This window comes from Lethenteron reissneri, chromosome 34, assembly GCF_015708825.2.
Source record: "Lethenteron reissneri isolate LAM-NWPU_2019-01 chromosome 34, ASM1570882v1, whole genome shotgun sequence".
Classification (NCBI taxonomy): Eukaryota; Metazoa; Chordata; class Hyperoartia; order Petromyzontiformes; family Petromyzontidae; genus Lethenteron; species Lethenteron reissneri.
In genome coordinates this window covers 10,003,378-10,024,980 of record NC_083812.1, presented here as the reverse complement: position 1 = coordinate 10,024,980, position 21,603 = coordinate 10,003,378, and the positions used below count along the sequence as shown (strand labels likewise).

The following is a 21,603-nucleotide window of genomic DNA, read 5'->3' as shown; positions in this document are numbered from 1 at the left end:
CTGCACTGTGGGTGCAGTGAGTGAGCAGCTGTGCTGTTGCTGCACTTGAGTCCCACGTTTGAGTGCTGTCAGCACAAGCTGCTGCTGCTGCTGCACGTGTGTGTTGCGCTGGGTGTGGTGCACGGATTAGTGCAAAGAGCAGTTTGTGCTGTAAGCGTTCTGCAGATGTCTTAACACCTCACTCATCGCTCATGCATTGCACACACGCGCGCGTGTGAGCGACACAGGTTCAACGCGAGCTTGATTTTGCCCTCGGCACCACCCACTCATCACTTGAGCACAGCATTGGAACACACACACACGGGGAACGCACGGGTGGATTTTCTTCGGTTATTAACGCCGCCCACTCATCGCTGTGCACCATTACGAATACGAGAAGCCGTATAAAGCACGTCCGGAGTTTGGCTCTAAACGCCACCCACTCATCACTTGTACACAAACACACACACGTCGTCGTATGAGATTATATTGGCACATTCAACGATTCACTCGTTCGCACGCCTACCAACGACCTCTTTACAACCCTCGTCGCTCACGTAACAGCACGATACCGTTCACAGGTGTGTATGTAACCAGCTCGTTGCACTTTAGATACCTCCCCAGGTTTAATATTAACCTTAAAACAACACAGACACACCGTGCAGTTACACACAGATTGCTAGTGGCCGTCCGAAAGACTCCCCACCGCAACAACACTCGTCGTGTTTTTTTTCTTCCCACTGCACTACACGCGCAAAATATTTATTCTCACAATCTGCCCAGCAGCAAGTTCCCCACCCCGGCGAAATCCACCCCCAACCATCCCCCACCCACACACCCCCTTCCACACATCCACCCACACCCGGCATCACCCACCCACACATCCACCCACCCACACATCCACCCACACATCCACCCACCCACACATCCACCCACACCCGGCATCACCCACCCACACATCTACCCACACCCGGCATCACCCACCCATCATCCCACTACACCCACCCACACATCCACCCATCCACCCACACATCCACCCACCCACACATCCACCCACCCACACATCCACCCACCCCCGGCATCACCCACCCATCATCCCACTACACCCACCCACACATCCACCCATCCACCCATCCACACATCCACCCACCCACACATCCACCCACCCACACATCCACCCACCCCCGGCATCACCCACCCATCATCCCACTACACCCACCCACACATCCACACATCCACCCATCCACCCACCCACACATCCACACATCCACCCACCCACACATCCACCCACCCACCCACACATCCACCCACCCATCCACCCACCCACACATCCACCCACACCCGGCATCACCCACCCATCATCCCACACACCCAACCACACATCCACCCACCCATCTTCCCACTACACCCACCCACCCCCCCTGTAAACCCCACGCCGCCGCTTCCACACATTGTCCGTCCCGCCCCACGCACGGCGCTTTGATGAATGAGCCCGCGGGAGCGACGTGAAGCCAACCCGGCGCTCACTGCTGCTGACTCGTTTGAGTCTCGCAGCAGCAGCGGCGGCGGCGGCAGTGGTGGCTGCAGCCAGAGAAGACGCACTGAACTGAAGAGCCTCGTGTTGTTTCACCATTATTAACTGGCGATTGGCTTTTGGTTAAGCGAAGAGGACTTCTTTACGGGTGGCAAACAGGAGATTTTGGTCGCGCACAAAGGTGTAAACATCCACCTTGTCTTCGCCGGCTAGCAGCCGGCACCTGCATTGTCACAACATCATCTTCACCACCGTCAGCACAAACCACGAAGCCATCTAAGCAGGAGCAAGTGATGATGACCAGGGGTGGTGGAGACGGCATGGGTCCCCGCCGGCAGCAGAGCTCCAAGCTGCTGGCTCTGCTCATCTTCCTGCTCGCAAGGGACTTCGCTGCTGCTCAAGGTAATAACAACAACACTCGTGGTGGTGGCAGTGCTGGAGTAATTAGGTGATGATGGTCAGTTGTTGGTGGTGGCATTGCTGCTGCTGCTGCTGTGCGAGTTTCTGATAACTGGATATTTTTTTTGGTGCGCTGCAGATATAGCTGGCGGTATGTGCAGAATACGTGGATGTCCTTCCTAGATCTTCGTTCGCGAAGCCAAGCCATTATGTGCTACTACCGATGGGGTTGCCACCTGTCATGCTTTTCCCAGGATCGTTCTCTGCCCTGGGAAATATTGGTTCTCGTTAAAAGTCCCGTTTCTTGGCTACACGTGTTCTCGGCTACACGTTTTCTCACCCTTTCAATGTTTGTTTTTCTGTGTGCGTCCCTCAGCTATGAAGAAACCCTGTCTGGTCATGGTACTCGATACATATTTTGTGCTCCCTAAATATTCTGACGCTGAAAGTTCTTCTGCACGTGCTTTTGGCATGGGTCATTTTTTGTGGTGGTTCTGCGGTTGGAATCTCAGATATAGTGCTGCTGCTGCTTGTGATGATGGTGGGGGTGCTGGGTGCCTCTTGATGTGGTTGAGGTACTGTCGATGGCATTCGTTGAGACGTTGCTCGAGTTTGGTTTAAGGTCCCCGGGAATCAAGTTGCTGTAAATTGTTGAAGCGGACGGTGCTGGAGGTTCGAATGGTGCCAACTGAAGGTTGCAATTTGTTTATGCTTGTGGTGGTGGTGCTGCTGTTGGTGTGAGAGTTAGTTTCAATACTCATAAGCAAGACCTGCCACGATCTATATTTAGTAGACGCTCACCTATAGAGAAGTTGAGGGTCCGTGCTTTTGAACATACTATACATTATTTTGTTGGTACATGAATTGCAACGTCGCCCGCTGTGTCTTATTGTAGTTCATGAAGAATATCGTGTGTGCCCGTATACTCCACGTAGATGTCCGTGTGTGAACTATACGTAAATGTGACTTATTTCCCAACAGCATTTTGTAATCGTATTTGCCATTGTTTGCATCTGTCCTATGGGGGGGTGGGCAACGTGTGTTTATGTCTTACTGAGAATGTATGCATCTCCTATGGGGAGTGTGTGTGTGTGTGTACACTGCCTTGGGTATTTATTGTGTGCCTCTTTCCTACAGGAAAGGAAGCCTGCGTGTGTTTATTCTGCAGGGAAATCAGCCCCGGGAAACTGATAGAGTGAATTAACGAGGAGGCGAGCCCTTTAGGCGTCCTAAATAAACTAAGTGACAGCGTTGTGTATTCTGACTATATGAATGCGTAAAAGTGGCAGCGTGTAGCTGTAGTACAGCGTGATACTATACACATTTGTTCCGGAGTTCTTTATCCAGCAGTGAAAAATGATAATGGCTGATGGGGATGAATATAGAAACTCAGACATGCCAGGATGTATTACAGTTTTGCCACGGCACATTAATACTCTGTCTGCTTGTTAAGTTGTCTCTTAAATTACATAACGAATAATGCAATTAAGCATGCATTTGCATAAACTGTGTATTGTAGATGTTGTTCCTAACAATCAAATTAGTGACAGCAAATTTAAATTCACACACGTGACATTGCTTTCAACTCTATATGCAGGCAGTATGCTTAATTTATAAATTCATTCACACTTAGACGCAGGGCTTCACAATGTCGTTAAACGTAGCATTAGTATTAGTTCTGTTGAGGATTGACTCAACCTTGAGTGGTCCAGATGTCTTGTGACCCTCGATTCATTCAGATTTACCAATTTTTTCCTTCGATATTCATTTCTGATTTAAATAAACCTTACTTTAAAAAATATAAATTTTGAGATAATTAAATTGAGACCACAAGAAATCTGGACCACCCTGCACAGTGTTATTATTCGCACACCAGATGTGCATGCCTATGCTGGATGCGAGGCACTTATTCCGTACTTGAAATTATACATAAATTGATAAGATTTCTGCAATCCTTATTAGGTATTATTTTCCATAAATGTCGCAAGTGTAGGCTATAAGTCGAAAGCAGCATATGTTGCAGCATGTAATTATTTGTGTCAAGAAACTTTTACATACGGACCTGATACAGATAGTTGCTTAGAAGTGCATTGCAAAACGGTAACATTTCCCCAGGATATAGTTATTCATAAGTGAATGTCACTTGTACATATTCTATTAACACTTCTTAAAAATGTAGCCACGTGAATGCATTTTCCCTAAGTCGCAGCGACATAATTGAGTCTTTAGTGTTAAACGTTACACGAAAGTAAAAAAGTAGAATATTCTATCCAAAGGATGACTGCTTACAAAAATGTGTTTGGTGATGCTGCGTTGGCAATTATACCCTTCTCCACAGCACCTGATGGGCTATAAAGAAGGGCAATTGCGCAAAACATTGCCGATTAAAAAAAATTCAGGCAGTGTTGTTGACGAGTGTGAGGTTTTTTGTTGTTCACGTTTGTTTATGTATGCCAAGAGCATAACACCGGCGTATGTCTTATGCTGCACGGCACTGGTGACAATGTTTACTACTTTGATGTTTCACCCAAAAGGTTCGATTTTTTTTTCAAAGAAAACAATGTGCCTCTCTTTTTCTGAACCGAAACGTAGCATTAGAATGTAGATCTTAAACATGACCGATGCACACAGCACATTTGTTAGTTTTTTATGTAAATGTTACAACTTAGTAACATTGACCCCATTTACAGATGCGTTATAATAATCACTAAACTCACGCAAATTTGCCGAATTGGGATGTACTGCAGTAGCCACACGCACAATTCACACACAAAGCACACCTGAACTGAAACAAGAGTAAACATTTTCTGAAAATGTGCATTTTGATTCCCATGATTCTTGGGCTCTTAGTTGCATTACTGAAGCCCCCCCCCAATTACATAATTGCTATGCTTTGTTCACGATCACTGGCAAGGACCCAGGCATCAGCAAGCCGCGTGTCCGTCCCTGCTTTGTAATTTCGCCCTGTTAAAGATTGCAAGAAGTGGCTATCCCCGCTGTCTCCAGCATTTCCCGGAATGCGCTTATATGGGCGCCCCAGGCCGTAATTACCCTGTCCGGAATAAGCCCTCTTTTCTTCCTCCTCCTCTGCAGTGCCTCGCCCTCATCCTGGCTGTTTACAAAAATTACAGCGCGGCAGCTTGAGAGATGGGGCTCGTTTGACTTTCAGTACAAAGGTGCTTCACTGCCGCCTTACATTTACACAAGGAACAGCAACAACAAAAATCCCAGTTTTTTTTGAAGGACGTAAAAAAAAGTGCGTTGCAAACATAGTGGCTATACTTTATTGGGTTATTTGTGTTGATTTAAAATGTCAACGTTTGATCTATAGTTCTACGTATATAACGTTGTGAGTCATAGCTAACCGTTTTCATATGGTTGCAACTATGGTATATAGTTTGCATGAAAGGTTCTGCACTGCCAGGTGCTATACCTACAGTAAATCCATTATTTGTTTGGTGATTACGCATTGCACGGCGTGGTCACACTACTTCTAGAACTTAAGAAGTGTGTGGAAAAATGGTATACAATATTATGTATATGGCACAAGCCTTTATTGTGATGTAGCCTTAGCCCAAATGGCCTCTTGTTTGTTTTATGGAGCAAGGCTTAGGTGGGACCCAGCAACATAAATGACAGCTTCCAGAACCACAATAGAGCATATTGTAATTTGAAGCCTCTTATGATTGTGCAGATGAGTGGAAGTATTTTAAGCTAAATGGCATCGGTTTAATGATATAGAACGCCGATTTAGAGTCTGTCTGTTTAGCCTGCAGGTTAATGCTGAGGAAGTTGGGGTCTGAAGTAAAGAGAGTGGAGGTGGGGTGACCTGGCAAACTGCACTAATGTGCGGCTATGTGGCACATGCAGCTGTTTCTCATAAGTTAAATGAGGTTGTGGCTTTTCAGTTGCACGCTCATTCGAAGCTGTGTAATGAAAGTCTTGTGTGTGGAACGCTGTTTGACTTTATCAGCTTTCCGGAGTCTTGGGGGTGCTTTCCCTTGTCTCCCCTGTCGAGGTGAACATTTTTGAGTTTGGTTAATTGATCGGGGGGGGGGGGGGGCTTTTTTAAACAACAGTATAAACATTTGCTTGATAAGCCCATTTTAAATATCGACGGTTTTAAGAAGGATAAATGGAGAGTCATGTCACAGTGGTTTGCTTAGTGCACTATGATCCTGCCCAGCTTGTGTTCGAGTCCCAGCCACGGCTAACATCAGTGGTGAGCGATATCCGAAAAGGTCCTGCACCTCCCCTTCACAGACCTGCACTGGCCAGCGTGATGAAATATGATCAAACAGTCCACGTGACTGAACTTCGCATTCAGAGGCTTCATCAAGCAGTGGATTGACATAGGGCTGTAAAGTACAAGTTTTATTTAATGGGAAATAGTAAATATTGTACATAGGAGACCGTAAAATCCTCAAGTTCGAAAAACAGGGTGTGTATTTTATACACAGCCTTCAACTAAAGTGTGTGCTCTGACTCCATGTGCATTGAATAGCAAATTTCCATTACACTAATTGAATGTTTACAGGCTTCATTGTATGTTGATACAACAAATCCAATTACACTGCAGAGAGGTGAGTCTCAGGAAGTTTTATTAGATGTTAAGGCCCTGTCTGGTATGTGTTGGGTTTGTCATGCTAGTCCCTGAATTTGTATTTTGATATGTGAGGCTGTTTGCATTGGCTTAATGCCATTTGTCTTTTTTAACATTGGCTTTTGAGTGGGAGGGAATCATTAAATTCATGAAGTGGGTAGAAAAGCTTTCAGCAAAACTCATTTATCAGTGGATTTGTGTTAAAAGTGAATAAAATATAGGCATTAATTTCTAACATATGTTATTTAAAATGAGAAGCATATGCCAATGGACAACAATACTGGATCTTAATGATAAAATAATAAGAGAAAAAATGCATATCTGGTATATTAGATTGTGGGAGACTTAGTGTTAATAAAAAGCAACTTTTTTCTTGGCATGTGATGGATATGGGCCCATTGTTGACCGCTGCCAAAGTACACCAGGTTTTATGTGGACTCGAGGCACGCCTGTGACCACAAGTCCATTGCTGTGGTATCTTAAATCAATGCAAGCTATTTACACATTCACATGAAATTAACAGTCTACATTAGTGGAGTCACTATTGGTGTTTTGAAGGTCATATTTTTTTCCCCAAGTAGTGTACAGTAATAGCATTGGGAATATAAAATGTGTTTGCAAGTTTAATGTTTTAATGTTAAATGTAGCCTACAAGATATCATCTAATCTATCCCATTGGGGTATGATAAATAATTCCAGTTAAAAAAATCAATGTACCAGTTATTTTCAATGGTCTTGAGCCATTAGGCTCCTGAAATGTCCACTTCCTATGGTGATGCAATGTAAGTAAGGACACGGTAACAGAAATAAAATAAGAAATAGTCCTACTCTATCAGCCACTGACACCTTAACCATCACTACTATCCATCAACAGGGTGTGTTTGAACGTTCACATTAAAGATTGAGTTACATGAAATCCAACCCGATATCATGTCCGTGTAAAAAATATATATCGAAATATCACATTTGAACTTAAAATTGTGGCAACACACTTTACTTGTTTTTAAATCTGAAATGCTTTATTTGTTATCAAGAATAATGGATAATATTAATTTATAAGCTTCACTATTTAAATTATGATTGTAAAAGAATGTGCTCGAGATTCCTGCTTTAAAAACGTTTTAACCGTTTTTATACTCTTAATGTATGCCATGTGTTACACGATATATGCAATAACTCTGCAATGTATTCAAGTACAGTTATAATTTCAAGCCATGAATTTTCCACGCAAAAGTTTGTTAAATTGAATGGAATGAACAGCTTGTCACATGTCAACAATTGCGAAATTCAGACTCAGAAATAAAGCAGTTAATGTAATTACTGCAATAAAGCCGCCTGTGTGTTTGCTGTCCTACGCGAATATATACATGGCGCTCGGTAACATGAGTGTGACTTGAGACCGGCCATGCAGCGAGAATCTTTGTGTGCTGCTAAATGTGAAGGCTGTAAGGTGTTGTAATGGACTGTAACTGAATCCTGGCTGAGAACTGGCATGGGCTGGAGTGCAAAAGCCATGCTTCTCAGTAAAGGCAAACATGTCTGTGTAATATTCTAAATACCAGTTCTTACCACACAGTGAGACCTGTGTGCAAATAGCCCCCCCCCCCCTTCAAATGGGTGATTCATCTTTTGCAGTTGTACATTTGTGCCAAATTAGAATTTTCTCAGTGCTAGTTTTCTTATAGAGGGATTTTTCACAATGCTTTCCTTGTGACATTCATGTAAAGATAACTGCAGTAATACAAATCTTGCCTAACGTGTACTCAATTCTATTTAACGATATTCCAACATAAAATGTTATGCTTTCCAATGGAATGTGGGGGCTCAATAACTCTCGTAAAGATGATCGAACATGAAAGAAACGTCAGTAGAGAGTTGTGGTAATATCGGGACTAACCCTGTCGAAGAATCCCGAATTGATCAAACGGGTTGCCCTACAACTTCCGAGACAAAAACTCGTAACTAAAAGGATTCTCCTCGGGAGTTGGTGGACGACCAATGTCGTGTACGCCTCACCTCCCGATGATGTAATTTGTGTGATGACATTTCACGACAACATACGCCATTGCGATGTCATCTCGTTTTTATTGCCACAAACAAAAACCCGTCACCTTTGCCATTAATGCTGCCTTGATCCATTTCCTGCTGGGTTGAAGGCCTCTAGATGTCTTCGCCATCCCTCAGTCATGCTCTGCCACGAATTACTCCCATTCCTGCGTATGAACTAAATGCTACCTTGCAACGAGGTAAATTATGAGTGGCTACTGCACTCAATGCCACCTCCCGCAGCTGAGGCAAGCCCTGCCCGATAGAGCTGCTTTCCGAGCTCCATTGTGGCACCATGGGCCCACGGACGTACTGCTTCTTGCGCGCCTGGCGTGCGTGCTACCATTATTATTGCTCATTAAATATTTCTGAGGGCAAACGCATGTTGGAATCCACGCACACATCTCTTTTTTATTCCTTGTTTAATATGCATTCACTTAGTGACAGGTTTAAATAGGATTGAAGATGTTTAACTGTCAACTTTTCATTAAGAATGATCATTGAATGTATTATGACTGTGGAAATTGAAATGCCTAGTTTTTATGGTATTTTAGAATAGATGTACAAATGAACATAATTAACTTAGATGATATACAGTAAACTTAAAGTTGTATTGGAAGGACTGATATGCTTGTGATTATGTTTGGACACAGCAGTAAAGGTGTGTGTAGATTGCAATTACACGGTTAAAGAAAATGTAACGAGGATGCTGCATTTAATGCTTTAGAACACATTACAAACTTTGCATTTCGGACCAGAATTTTATTTCACTACCGCACAGTATGAAGTGATTTTGTTAAGATAATTTTGAAGTTACAAAATGTCGGGGTGACCCTGTTTGTTACTGCAAACTGCACACACATAATTTAACCACGTGTTTTACCATTATTAATAAATATAATATGCAGCTTACTACTGGTGGATGAAGGCCTCCCTCCCATGCTGTGTTGGGCATGAGTTTTATTTGTACAACACTTCGCCATACTGGCCAGTGCGGTTTGGTGAAGGTTGCTGCCCAGGACCGGTTCAAGTATCATGTACCAATGATTTCCAACGTAGGTCGTCTGGGTCAGAGCAGTGCATGAACCACTGTTCCACCACATTTGATAACCACATCTTAGGCCCCTGATCGTTACAATAGTCATGAACATCAAGGCCATGTGCAGACTTGGTTTGATTCTAATTGTATATCAAGTCTTATCCAATCGCATGTATGTGTTACGTACAACCCCTATTTTGCTCATCTCCATAATACATCTCTCTCCCTTAGGCCTCTACTATTGTTCATCTCCCACAACTACTCTGGTTATGAAAAGCAAATCTAAGACTATTTACTGTTTGTTTGCACAATTGTATTTACCAGAAGACCTGTAACTGCTTTGTTTTCTGAATCATGGTGACCTGGGCAATGCCGTTGACATCTGTCTGCATTTTTTTACGTGTATATTTAAACTTATTTCGTATAACTGCTTCCTGTACACATAGTTTGTGTAAATACCCAACGTTTTCGCAAAAAATTTGGTGGAATCTCATCCACTAAAATGAGCTCTCGTGAGTTCCTCCCGAGGGCAATTGGCCAGACATTTTGGAAGAGGTGGAACTCCCCCACACGACGAACGGTGGTCTACCTATTCATACTGTTGGGTGGCCAGAGGCAGTCGGGGGGGATATAAAAAAAAAACTTGTTTTAACTGCCACGCTGGGCGTTGCAACTGGTGACCTCTGGAATGCAATTGCTAACCATTACGTCATGGTTATTTACTCTGGTTAATCCTATGTATTTTTCAGCAAAAAACACTTAAGCATGAGATCTAGAAGACTACAACTAAGCATGACCCGACATAAGGAACCACTTTCCACGGTGTGAAAAAAAGTTATCCTTTGTGTACAATCAAAGGATTAGGCCTATCCTTGCATAATAGTGTAAGTCTATCAACGATAGTTAGAGCTGACTTGCAAGGGGAAAGAATGACACATTTAAACATTCAATACTGTAGTGCCATAGCATTACACTATCAGGCTTAGGGCACCCACTTTTGTAACATATTTCCCTTTTTAAATTATATTTGAAGTCATGGAAAATTGGCCTCTACACTTGCCTAAAGCAATGCCGTTTCATTGCCTAGTACATTTATCGGAGCCAGGAAAAGCGTTTTTTTCTTTAATCGATCCAGGCTATGGTGGGATGTAAATGGTTTTTGTTACTTTTAGACATCATACCCTAGATATTACCGTATTTGACAAATTATCATGGTGTGAGTGTAATGTGAAAACATTTTTATATAAATGGGCAATTTGTTGCATAATAGAATGGCTAGAGCTGAATAGACACTTCTAAAGCTGATATATAATTGCACTATAGAAATAAATTTACTATGCTAAGTGACCATTAACTGATGGACTAATGAAAATTATTTTAACCACTGTCCGGTATTTCCATTAAATGGAGCATGCACGTTGTATAGAGGGAAGGTGAATTGTGATAGCTATGTATGCTGTACAATATGAGCAATTAATAACATAAAAAATCAAGCTACTTAACTTAGCAACGAATTAACGCATTAGCAATAAATATAATTTCGCAATGGTCCAAATAAATATAGTCCAAATAAATATCCACCCAAAAGGGGGAAGTATCTGACTGACTCATATGACCTTGTATGTGAAACATCACGTGGCTGAGCATGTGTTGACCTTCGGTAAAATGTAATAATCACTTGTAATTGTTATATATGCGTGCCCGAAATAAATATTTGTAAGAAATGCTGTTCATGGAAAACATACGTGTAAAAAAATGTTAAGTGATAAGTAGCAAAACAAGGTGAGGGGAATTGTGCAGCTTATGCCAAAATCTGACCAGAAAAGGCAGCTGCCAACTCTAACAAGTCAAGTAAATAATAGCAAAGTGGCAAAAGTCTGGGGCGTCTACACCATTGCTGGGTTGTAAATGCAATTACCGCAGTTACTGTAGACTAAAACAACAGTTTACAATTCTCACTGCTGTGGTATGACTTCTCGTGTTATAGCCTGGAGACAATAAACAAAAATTCAAGACGTTTTTTTAATGAAAAAATTGCTTTTTTTTAACATGTTAAGGAAAAGCTTTTAAAATGCGCACAATAATTGATGTGTGCAATGTGCGATTTATCAAACCAAAGGTAACTAAATGTTTGCCTCAAGCTACGCATTAAAATTACATTGATGGTGCAGTGCAGTACTTGCGTATTAAAACCAGAACTTAGTTTATTATTTATATTTGTTTATTAAAATTTATTACCTCTTTTTCAGGTGTTCTGGGGAATTGAATGCGTTTATTTCTTTGCACTTCAAATTGTACAGAAAGTACTGTATATAGAATCATAATATTACATGAATTTGCAAAATGTATGTTAATTTAGTCAGCCCTTTTTTTTTTTGCAAAAAAATAAAAACCACGTAGACATTAAGCATCCATACAATTGCATTATTCCTATCTTTATTCAAAGTGTATGGGCCCCATTCAGGTGCTGTAGTTTGCGTTCACACTTTTGCAGAATTATGGTACGAGTTGGGAAATTCTGCGAAACGTATCGCTAAGCCTGGAGTCGGCAACCCGCGGCTCCGGAGCTGCATGCCACCCTTTGAGGACTGTTTCGTGATGTTATTTATTAAGGACCGTATCTCAAAAAGAATTTTTTTTTTACCTAACTGGGAAAAAAATGGCTCTTCATGTTATTTTGGTTGCAGACCCCTGCGCTAAGCCAATGACAGCGTTGCGATGCTTAAAACAATGATGAAGAAGACTATATTGAGGGTGATGTAGAATATTAGGATAACTTGATAAAGCAGTCGGCAAGGTTTTCTCATGAACACTGCGTCTTCATCAACAACGCGAGCAAATTTTGCATCAAAAGCAGAAACAATGGTATCATCAGCATCCGTTTAGTATCATGAGAGCTCTCATCATTCGTAAACTTGTTCTCTTTGTGCGCATGTATGCGGGCACCACTTTCAAAAACGTTTAGAGCACGCAAAAAAACCTCTTCTCAAGCTGTCATGAGAACACGCCAACATTTTATTTTGCACAATTGAGGTGACCAAACATTGCACACGGACTTGTGTGCAATGGTCAATGGGCCACGCCCCAACCAGCTTGATTGACGTGATGGGCTCCACCCCCTACCCTACCCCCGGTGGCCAGTGGGCAAGGGCAGTAGCGGAATGGTAGCGGCGGAATGAGCCGCGCACGTGAATTTCCCTGCGGAATTTTCAGATTTTGTCAAAAAAAAATGTGGACGTCGTTACCAAAAAAAATAATATATATTGTCTTATTATATTGGACAGTGTCCTCGGTGCAGGCACTGTAATATTAGTTGCATTCATAACAATACCTTGCTGATCTCGGTAAGGAGCATAAACCATCACGAAAATTCCAGTCATCCTCGCAGCAGCTTTGGCTTGCCATCGAACAAAGGCAGTCACTGCATCGCGCGCTTTCAGATGCGCTTCTGTGGCTGTTTGGAATGCACTACCGATATTACGAAGCCACTGGAGATATGCACTTTTAAATCCGGATTGAAAACTCATTTTTTTAGAAGTGCTTTTTGTGTTCAGTTTGTTGTCCTTCCCCCGCACCTCCGATTAGCACAGTTGGCTACGTACGGTGCGAAAGAAGTTGTACATACATAGCCGGCCGTTACATGTGCTGCCCTACACAGTTAACTGCCTACACTCTGTGAAGGATTGGTGCTCTGCTTACCTGTCATCTTCTGTAGATGTTCACATATCCGACGTTGTTACATCCACTTGTACCTCCGGCTCCATCGAGTTATGCGAAATACTGCATGCGAATGGAGTTTAGGCTATTGCAATTATGCACTGTACTGTATTATGTTGACGTAACTTTTCAAAATACAGTATTGTACTACTATACTCACCCCTACCATCACTGAAAGATTACTACACCACAGCGCCTGTCATGTGAAACATATCGAGTGACCTTGGTATTTATGCTTTGCCACTTGCACACAAAAGGCTTACTTTTGTGAATAATGTGGGAGAAGATGACACACTTTGGTCCGCTCCACATAAATTACCAGTCAGCTGGGGATTAAAAACTCTTGACTGCAAGCTGGCCGGTAGCAAACACAATAAATAATATACTGCCACTCGACTTAATCTTCAACCTGCTCCAATCCATTCTTGGGCTTTTCCTTGCCAGATGAGGTTTGTGATCGTGGCATCTTGCCATAATTTGTGTAATGCCTCTACATAGTTCATATAGCTCACCTTGGAGGTTCAGTATTTCTCTATATATTGCTCCTTCCTTCCTTCCACACCTGTAACCATACTGTAATGTATTACAGTGTAAAAACATGGGTACATTGCGATGATATACAATACTGTATATAGGCGGCAGGGTGGCATGTGGTAACACTTGTGCCTCACAGCAAGGGAAGGTCTTGGTTTTGATCAGGTGCCGTTCAAGATCCTGCCTTGGTGCGCCAATATCTTGGATTGGTCTTAACTTGCTCCAGGCACATTGTGCTAACACCAAGATGCTCCTTATTGGCAAAAAGGCCACTCTCAGTAAAGACTCCAGTTTAATCGTACACCTAATCTGTGATGTCACACTGGCAACGAGTGTGTGGAATCTCATAGTTGTCATTGATTTCAAGCTCTTATTATTTTGCAGCATATCCCAATTATAAAGGACCTTATACCTCGAAATGTGCAACACCTCCCACATCCACATACCCAGCTGCTGCTGATATCCTTATCCACACCTTTATCGTATCCCAACTTGACTACTGCATCTCTTCATGGTCTCTAAAAATACCTCATCTCCAAACTCCAGATGTGTCAAAATGCTCCTGCCAGCCTCCTCATCCACGCCAGTGAATGAAACTTGATAACTCTCATACTCCAATCCATCCACTGGCTCCCAATAATTCCAGATGAGTTTAAAGATTGCACTCGCCATCTTCAAGATCCTTCATGTACTCACCCCTTACTACCTATTTTAATCTCACTCTCCTGCCTTCTATGCACTTTCCACTTAAGCAACCAAGGATTATGTCACTAAAACGGCCAAGTCATTCAGTGGGAGGTTGCTCTGCTTTCCTCACGGTCTGGAACTCCTTTCCTTTTCATCCGTCTGTGCTGTTGACTCCCTGCTCCTGTTCAAGCCCAGATCCTGCCTATGACTATATCTCTCTATATAACGTAAATATGCCCATTGTATCTGCACAGCGTCTTGGGATAATTATTACAGTACTGTAAATCCAAATAGATATTTTATTGAATTATATCAGCAGTCTAGCTTTACAGGTCCAGGGTTTTCTTGGTTAACACATTTTGAAGGCCAATAGGTTTATGGATACAATAAAAACGGACTTGAGTGGAAATTCAGGACAGAGGATGATGTACTATAATTTAGTTTAGTTCCCAAAATATTGCTCAACAGTAGTTAATGTGATTTGTCCGGATCATTTTAGTTAACATCTTTGTGCTGTCGTGTATGGGATGGGAATAGTTTATGGAGAGGCAAGCAAGGTGGGTGAGAAGCTATGGGGAATTGGAGTAGGTGGTGTGAAGGTGGCGGGGAGGGGGGGGTAGGTATACACTGCGTTGTGTGGAGTCAGGAAAGTGAAGCAGATGTTCACATTTTTCACGGGTTTCTTTAAATAGCATGCGCTTGTATGCACATTTAGCTGCAAATGTACCATAAAGTATACGGCTCATACATTACTCATGTATTATAATTATTTGATTCTCTTGTGGAATAAGTCAGAAAATGGTCCCCTGCTGGAAAGGTGAAGATGGCAATGCGCACTATAATGTATGCATACGTACCCCATTACTCTCTGCGCAGACCGAGTTTGAAATGTTACATGCACCGGTATAGCCAAAATGTCTGAGTAATTATCACATTACTCAATAAAGGGCAAGAGTTTGGACACTTTCATGCTTGAGTATGACTTGTTCTGATTAAGTATATGTTGGTAAAACAAAGTGCTAATCCCTGTCCAGTAATGCCAATTAATCTGCCAACTGTTGACCTCCGTTTCGCATGGTTGGCTACGTACGGTGCGCAAGAAGTTCAACATACATACATTGACACATACTTGCTGCACTGACGCATTGGTTTGACATCTAGGTGTAGACATCCACATGTCTCCGTTTAATACAGTTATCATTCTGCTCGTTAGGTGCGACTGCATGGAATCGTGAGTTCATAATGCAAGGAGCAATTTTATTTAATATTCGGCTTTGTATTGTCCAAGTTTATTTTGCTAAACCAGGTGAGAATTTAAGAGGCCAGGATCGTTTAATTTGTAAAAAAATACCCGGGGAATTAGTCTGCCAGTAGGGGGTGATGATTGCTATGTATAATTCCAACTGAGTAATTTGCGTTTAATTTTCTAATCTGACAAATTTGTCTCTTGATGCCAGTACACAATGACCTGCTCTGGCGATTTTTCTAAATTGAAATAATTGCGGTTAACTCGCAAAATAAGATGTACAGTATTTGCCGTGTGACTCCTCTTATCCAGAAAAATCACAGATAGGATGTAATTTCACAAAGACTTGTGCATAAATTGCAGAATACGGCTGCGCATAATAGCTTTCCTGAACTCTACTGCTGCCACAAATAATAGGAGTTGGAGATAATATGGCTGCGCATATATAGAGTTCTCTCATAAAGTGTGACATGATTCTGTAAAAATCTGATGACCGTATTAGCGTTACAGCTTCACAAGTCAGTCAGGTTTTTTTTATGCTGAACAGACATTACCAAGTTAATGGATGTATTTAATTGCTTGTGTGACCAGCTACACAATGGCCTACTGTTACAAAGAGTGTGGGTTGTTTAACGAATCCTAGCAAGCAGATGGCGAGCGGTGTGATAATTATCACACCGCTCGCCATGTGACCACAACATTTAATTGGCAGGAGCCGGGGAACGGTGCCTTATTCAGGAAAGAGACCTTGTACTTGCCTCAGCAAGACTTTGGCAAATTACATGGCATTACTTAAACAGAGTATGTTAGGGTTGATTACTTAATTAAAAAAATAATGCTAATTACAAATTTCTCATGTATAGTGACCAACTTCTGTTTCGTTTTCAAAGCTATGCAACGGCATACAATCTAAGTCATTGACACCTTTTAACAACCTTTGCTCAACAAACATTGCATATAAACGTATTGGGCCTATCTAATCTGTAGAAATGAAGCAACATCTTGTATAACAGTGTTTCTAGGTAATATGACTTTTATTGGTGATTACAGTGTTTACTTTGCCAAATTGCCTTTTTTATTATAGGTACTATTTTACTAAACACACAGTTTTATATATGAACTGTTTCACTCTGCTATATATTATTTTTGTGGCGTATCCCATACAATACTGTATTATGTACTTGTACATATATAATCGTACTGCTAGACGACAACTACTAATAGTGTTGTATGTGGATATACGAATGAGTGCATGGTGTATATCTTGTATAGACACGACTTTTCTTACAGTCATGTTATATTTCTATCTGCAATCTAACAGAGGGATACACAATCTAACAAACGTGTTATCTTTAATTAAACATACAGCACTGGGTATGCGAACATGTCCTGGGGAACATCACATTCTTCGCCAAGTTCTCTACCCTTGAGCTAAGAAACACCATGCTTTGAAGGCAGTGCTATGTTTGATTGTCGGTAACACCTTCAAAATATGTAGGTTGCATCTCCGTTTAGTGCATCGGAGTAATATTCGGAGTAAGTTTATACAAAAAACTTTAATTCTTAAATATATATTTTGCTTGACATTTGTAGCAATGCTATATCATATTGTATTTGGCTGGTAATTTATTTGATTACCACAACTAGTACTCTAAACACCTTTCACTAATTGCAATCTAATGGCTGTTAAGAAAAATACAATGATAATGAAAAATCAATGTGCTGTGGTCAACATGAAATTGTAATCTGAGGCTTGAGGCTTTTAAGTATACATGTACCGTAGTGCTTTTTTTATGTTTGCTTCTGTTGGTCCAGTTTTTTTGGAAAGTGGTGGCTGGGCTTGAAGGATTATGTTGCTGTGTGATAAAATCACGTTGGATGACCTTTTCATGGTCCATGAGCGAGCTGCATGTGCAGAGACATAATAGCACAGCACGGTGGTGTTGATTAAGCAAGGCGAGGTTGGGAGGGTATTGTTTGAGTTCCAACCACTTCTGTTGTAACTTTAATGCTGTATCCATCACTCCACACTTTGAGCGGTCGCCTGCTCTTCATGTCTGTCGGAATTCCATTTATTTTTCCGGCCACCGCTGCGTTAGGTATTAAAGTCATTACTTACATCCTTACCTCCCACATTAGTCCTGACAGTGCTGAAATGGATCTTGACCCATGTGTCAAGTGCATCCTTCTAAATTTGCACATTACGTTTTTATTTTGAGAGTACTAAAAAGCACACTTTTCCCTTTACTGGCTAATAGATATTTGTTTGACAAGCTTAAAGATTAAATACACTCATGGAAAATACGTATATTTTCTAGCAGTGAAACTATGGAATGATCTGGAAAGTGAACCTTAAATTACAGGACTGTGGAACTTACATGAGCCACTGATTGTAATTGAAAAACAGCTGTCTGGCAGATGTTAGGACATAAATCTCCGTTTTGTGGATTAAAGTTGGTGTGTAATTGGCATCTTTGCCTTGGAGATGAAAGCAATATTTTTGTTGCCCGTGCCTTGATGCTGTGCTCGTGGCATTTTATCGCAGGAAGACGCGAGGGAGGAGGGATGTTTACGTCTGGTGTCCACTCTGCTTGCAAATTCTCAACAAGAGTAGAGCGTGATGTGGTGAAATAATGCAGAATTCTCTCACACGGAACTATACAATTTTTATATTTTGTTTTCCACTTCCATCAGATATTTTAGTGGTTAGACATGAATAGCATTTTAATTTGATTGACTCATCATATTATATACAGTAATTACTTAAGTTTGTATGTGTTTTATTTGTTATACTTTTTCTGGTACTGTCCCCTCTCCTTATGCACGATTGGACATCTCCTTATCCAGGGTATGTATGCCCAAATTTCAATGTGCATGTCATAATACCTCATTCTCAACCATATGTGTGAGGATATTTCCCTGTTGGCCACTAAGTACATATCCATCATGTGCCAGCACACTTGCATTATTAATGTGAAGGATAAAGGTGCAGCCCTGCAATTACTTGTTCGCAACACTTATAATGGAAGGACCTCCACCAAAGGGAGTGCTCGAGACCCGTTCTTAGAGGGTATTTGGCCTATCCTTCCATGCTGGCTCGACATCTTGGAAGAGGCGCGAGTTACAAAACTTTATTCCACCACACGGCAGCTGCTGATCGACTAACTGTGGCAGTATTTATTTATGCTGCTGGGTGGACAGAGGTGAGCAGATTTATGACACTCCCATTGTTTCAACTGCTACACTGAGAGTTGAAACGATGGACAAAATTTTACTGCTTTCATTGTATCCACTTAAAAGTATATCGTGCATGGCACACAGAGCCACATTTTTGTCAGGAAACCTTGTCCACAAAGAAGAGGTACGTTTTTTTTTAATACGTATGAAATTGCAAATATTTTGCAAATACATTTAGCCAATTTTGTCACATTTTTGGACATTTTCGATATGACTTGGAATAATTTGATTGTTGGTAAAGTGCAGTTAGAATAATACCACTTTCTCCAGTGGAGGTAATGGGAATTGGAAAGTTATCTCTATTATTTGGAGTGAGTTTATTATTTAAAAGCAGGGCAAACAAGGTTTGGGACTACACTGCTCACGCATATGGAAACCATTTTTTTTAAAACCAATTTCCAGAGCTGATCGGGGTCACGTCAATTATCACCTTTGTTGGTTGTAGCACATTTTTTAAATAACTATTTTCATACCCATTCTTTGAAAATAAACAGGTGTGTATGCAACAAGTAACCCGAGTTCAAGAAGTCAATTGATGATTGCTTGGAAGTATGTTGTGCGCTTCTTGCCATGCTGAATTCTACGACTGCTGTCGTTGTGTTTTTACGAGCTAGAATTTCACAAACCTCTCCAACTGCTTAAAGCAGTGTCGTGGCACAAAAGCCTACGCTGCAAATCCCGCTTCCCTTTCACGCCTTACCGCACAGCATCAATTCTTGTCAGTGTCAGCTTGAATAATCGAGACAACAATCATTGGTTGAACGCTTGACAATGTTGTCATCAGGATTGTGCAGTAGTATCTGTGCATCTTTAAACCCCATACTTCAGCACCACACCCCATCTGTATTGTTTCCAATGGTTAGTCTTTAAGTATATGTACTAGATGTACCAAATGCTTAACGGGCAACAATGCTGTCACACCATGCTTTTAATAGATAATGAATATGTCACTTTATGATCTCCATCACCTGCCTCTTCCATCAGCTCGATGGGGCTGAGCCAGGGGCTGAGGAAATTTCCTGCCGTGGTTGTCTTTCTTAGGCGGTATTACGGCTTCGCTCCCTGTCAACGCTCCCGAGATTTCGTACCCCCCGCCACATGGTTTTCTGTCATCCCCTACGCCCGTTTCCTTTCAACTTGTGTGTGCAGTGTCGAAAAGCGCAGGGTCCTGGGTCCCTCGGTTAGTCTCGTTATGGGTCCGCCAGACCACTTTGGTCCTGCTGTCTTTGTCCAACCAGTTTGTATTTTACTTTTTTGTAAAAAAAAATCAGTCGCTGCACCGTTGATACTCCCATGCCATTTTATATTGCACATTGAAATTAATGTCAGGAAAATATGTTTAAAGTGTATATGTGAAAGGTCAACAAATAAAAAAATGATGTGCAGTATAGTACATGTTCTGTTGAAATACAGTGATGTTTTGCTTGTATAACATTTAAAACATCATTATTGTTAATGAAACAAGTTATTATAATGGTGTTCCACAGAGTTATTGAAAAAAGTAAATACTTGCATATATGTGTACCTACTCCACTTGTAATGTCTTGTTTTTTTTGCAGAACTGTTTAACTATGCTAAACATACTTGGAACAGATGGTTGTCACTATTTCACTGTAAATGCATAATTAAATGTAAAAAAAGGAATTGGCCCAACATGCAAGGGAAGATCTTACAAAAGTAGTCTTGTAGACTCATTAAGGCCTTTTTAGTTACACGTTTAAAAATGATTTGGCCACAAGGAAAGGAAGCATTGAACGGCTCCAGTTTCTTAAAGACCCCCCCCCCATGCTATGGTATTTGTCAATACTAAAGTGGTGTTGGATGCTTAGTAGATGGGCATCCTCCCTTGAGGGCCACATCCAAACCAGTGTCCTGCTATTGTTAGGAGGAGATAATGTGCTGTAGGGGAGGTGCTTTCTTCCAGATGAGACATCAAATACAGATCCTGGCCACCTTACCTCCCCTCGGGACTGTAAAGATCTTGTGACTGTTCAATAACCGTATGGGGGGGTCAGCACTAATGCCCTGGACTCAAATCCCCCTGCAAGCTCAATAAAATATCTGGCCTGTTAAAATGACGATTGGCTACATAATATTCAAGTCTCAATCCTCTTAATAACTGGATGTGCATATCATTTAGACGTGCCTTGTGGGTTGGGGATTCCGTCATCCTGCGCCGGATTGATTTTGGCTGATGATGATGATTACGATGACACCTTGTGGTGGGATGATACTGCAAATGTGCCCGATTATTGCTTTGCATTCGAACCATAATTAGCTGTGTGTGCCAACGTAAAGTGCTTAAGAAACACATGTAAATCTGCAAAGGATTGGACTGCTTACATCACACAGGTGTTAAAGTGAATCATTATATATTATTGTGGGATACATTTCGCTTCGAACAACAGTGTTGAAGTATGCACTTAACGCCAGAGGATAAATATATAATCAGTCAGGGAGGAGGGCTTTCATGGTAATAATTTATTTACAAGAAATAAATGCAAAAGTTGCCTGGAAATAATTGTGATTTATAGTGTTCCTGGATGTAGTGTACATTTATAGATGTTCTGAGGCCGCTTACA

At 41.5% G+C, this 21,603-nt stretch overlaps 1 protein-coding gene across 3 annotated transcripts in view; it reads left to right on the top strand.

Annotated features, from left to right (window-relative positions):
- The first annotated feature begins 1,365 nt into the window (after positions 1-1,365).
- The window catches only part of LOC133350655 (netrin receptor UNC5C-like), a 62,972-nt gene continuing 42,734 nt past the window's right edge, over positions 1,366-21,603 (top strand). Inside the window, exon 1 of one of the 3 annotated variants that reach the window (XM_061565255.1) lies at positions 1,366-1,915. In XM_061565255.1, coding sequence (XP_061421239.1) covers positions 1,807-1,915 — 109 coding nt within the window. In that variant the 5' untranslated portion in view covers positions 1,366-1,806. The remainder of the gene's footprint in view (positions 1,916-21,603) is intronic. The other 2 variants (XM_061565256.1, XM_061565254.1) reach the window with 2 other exon arrangements.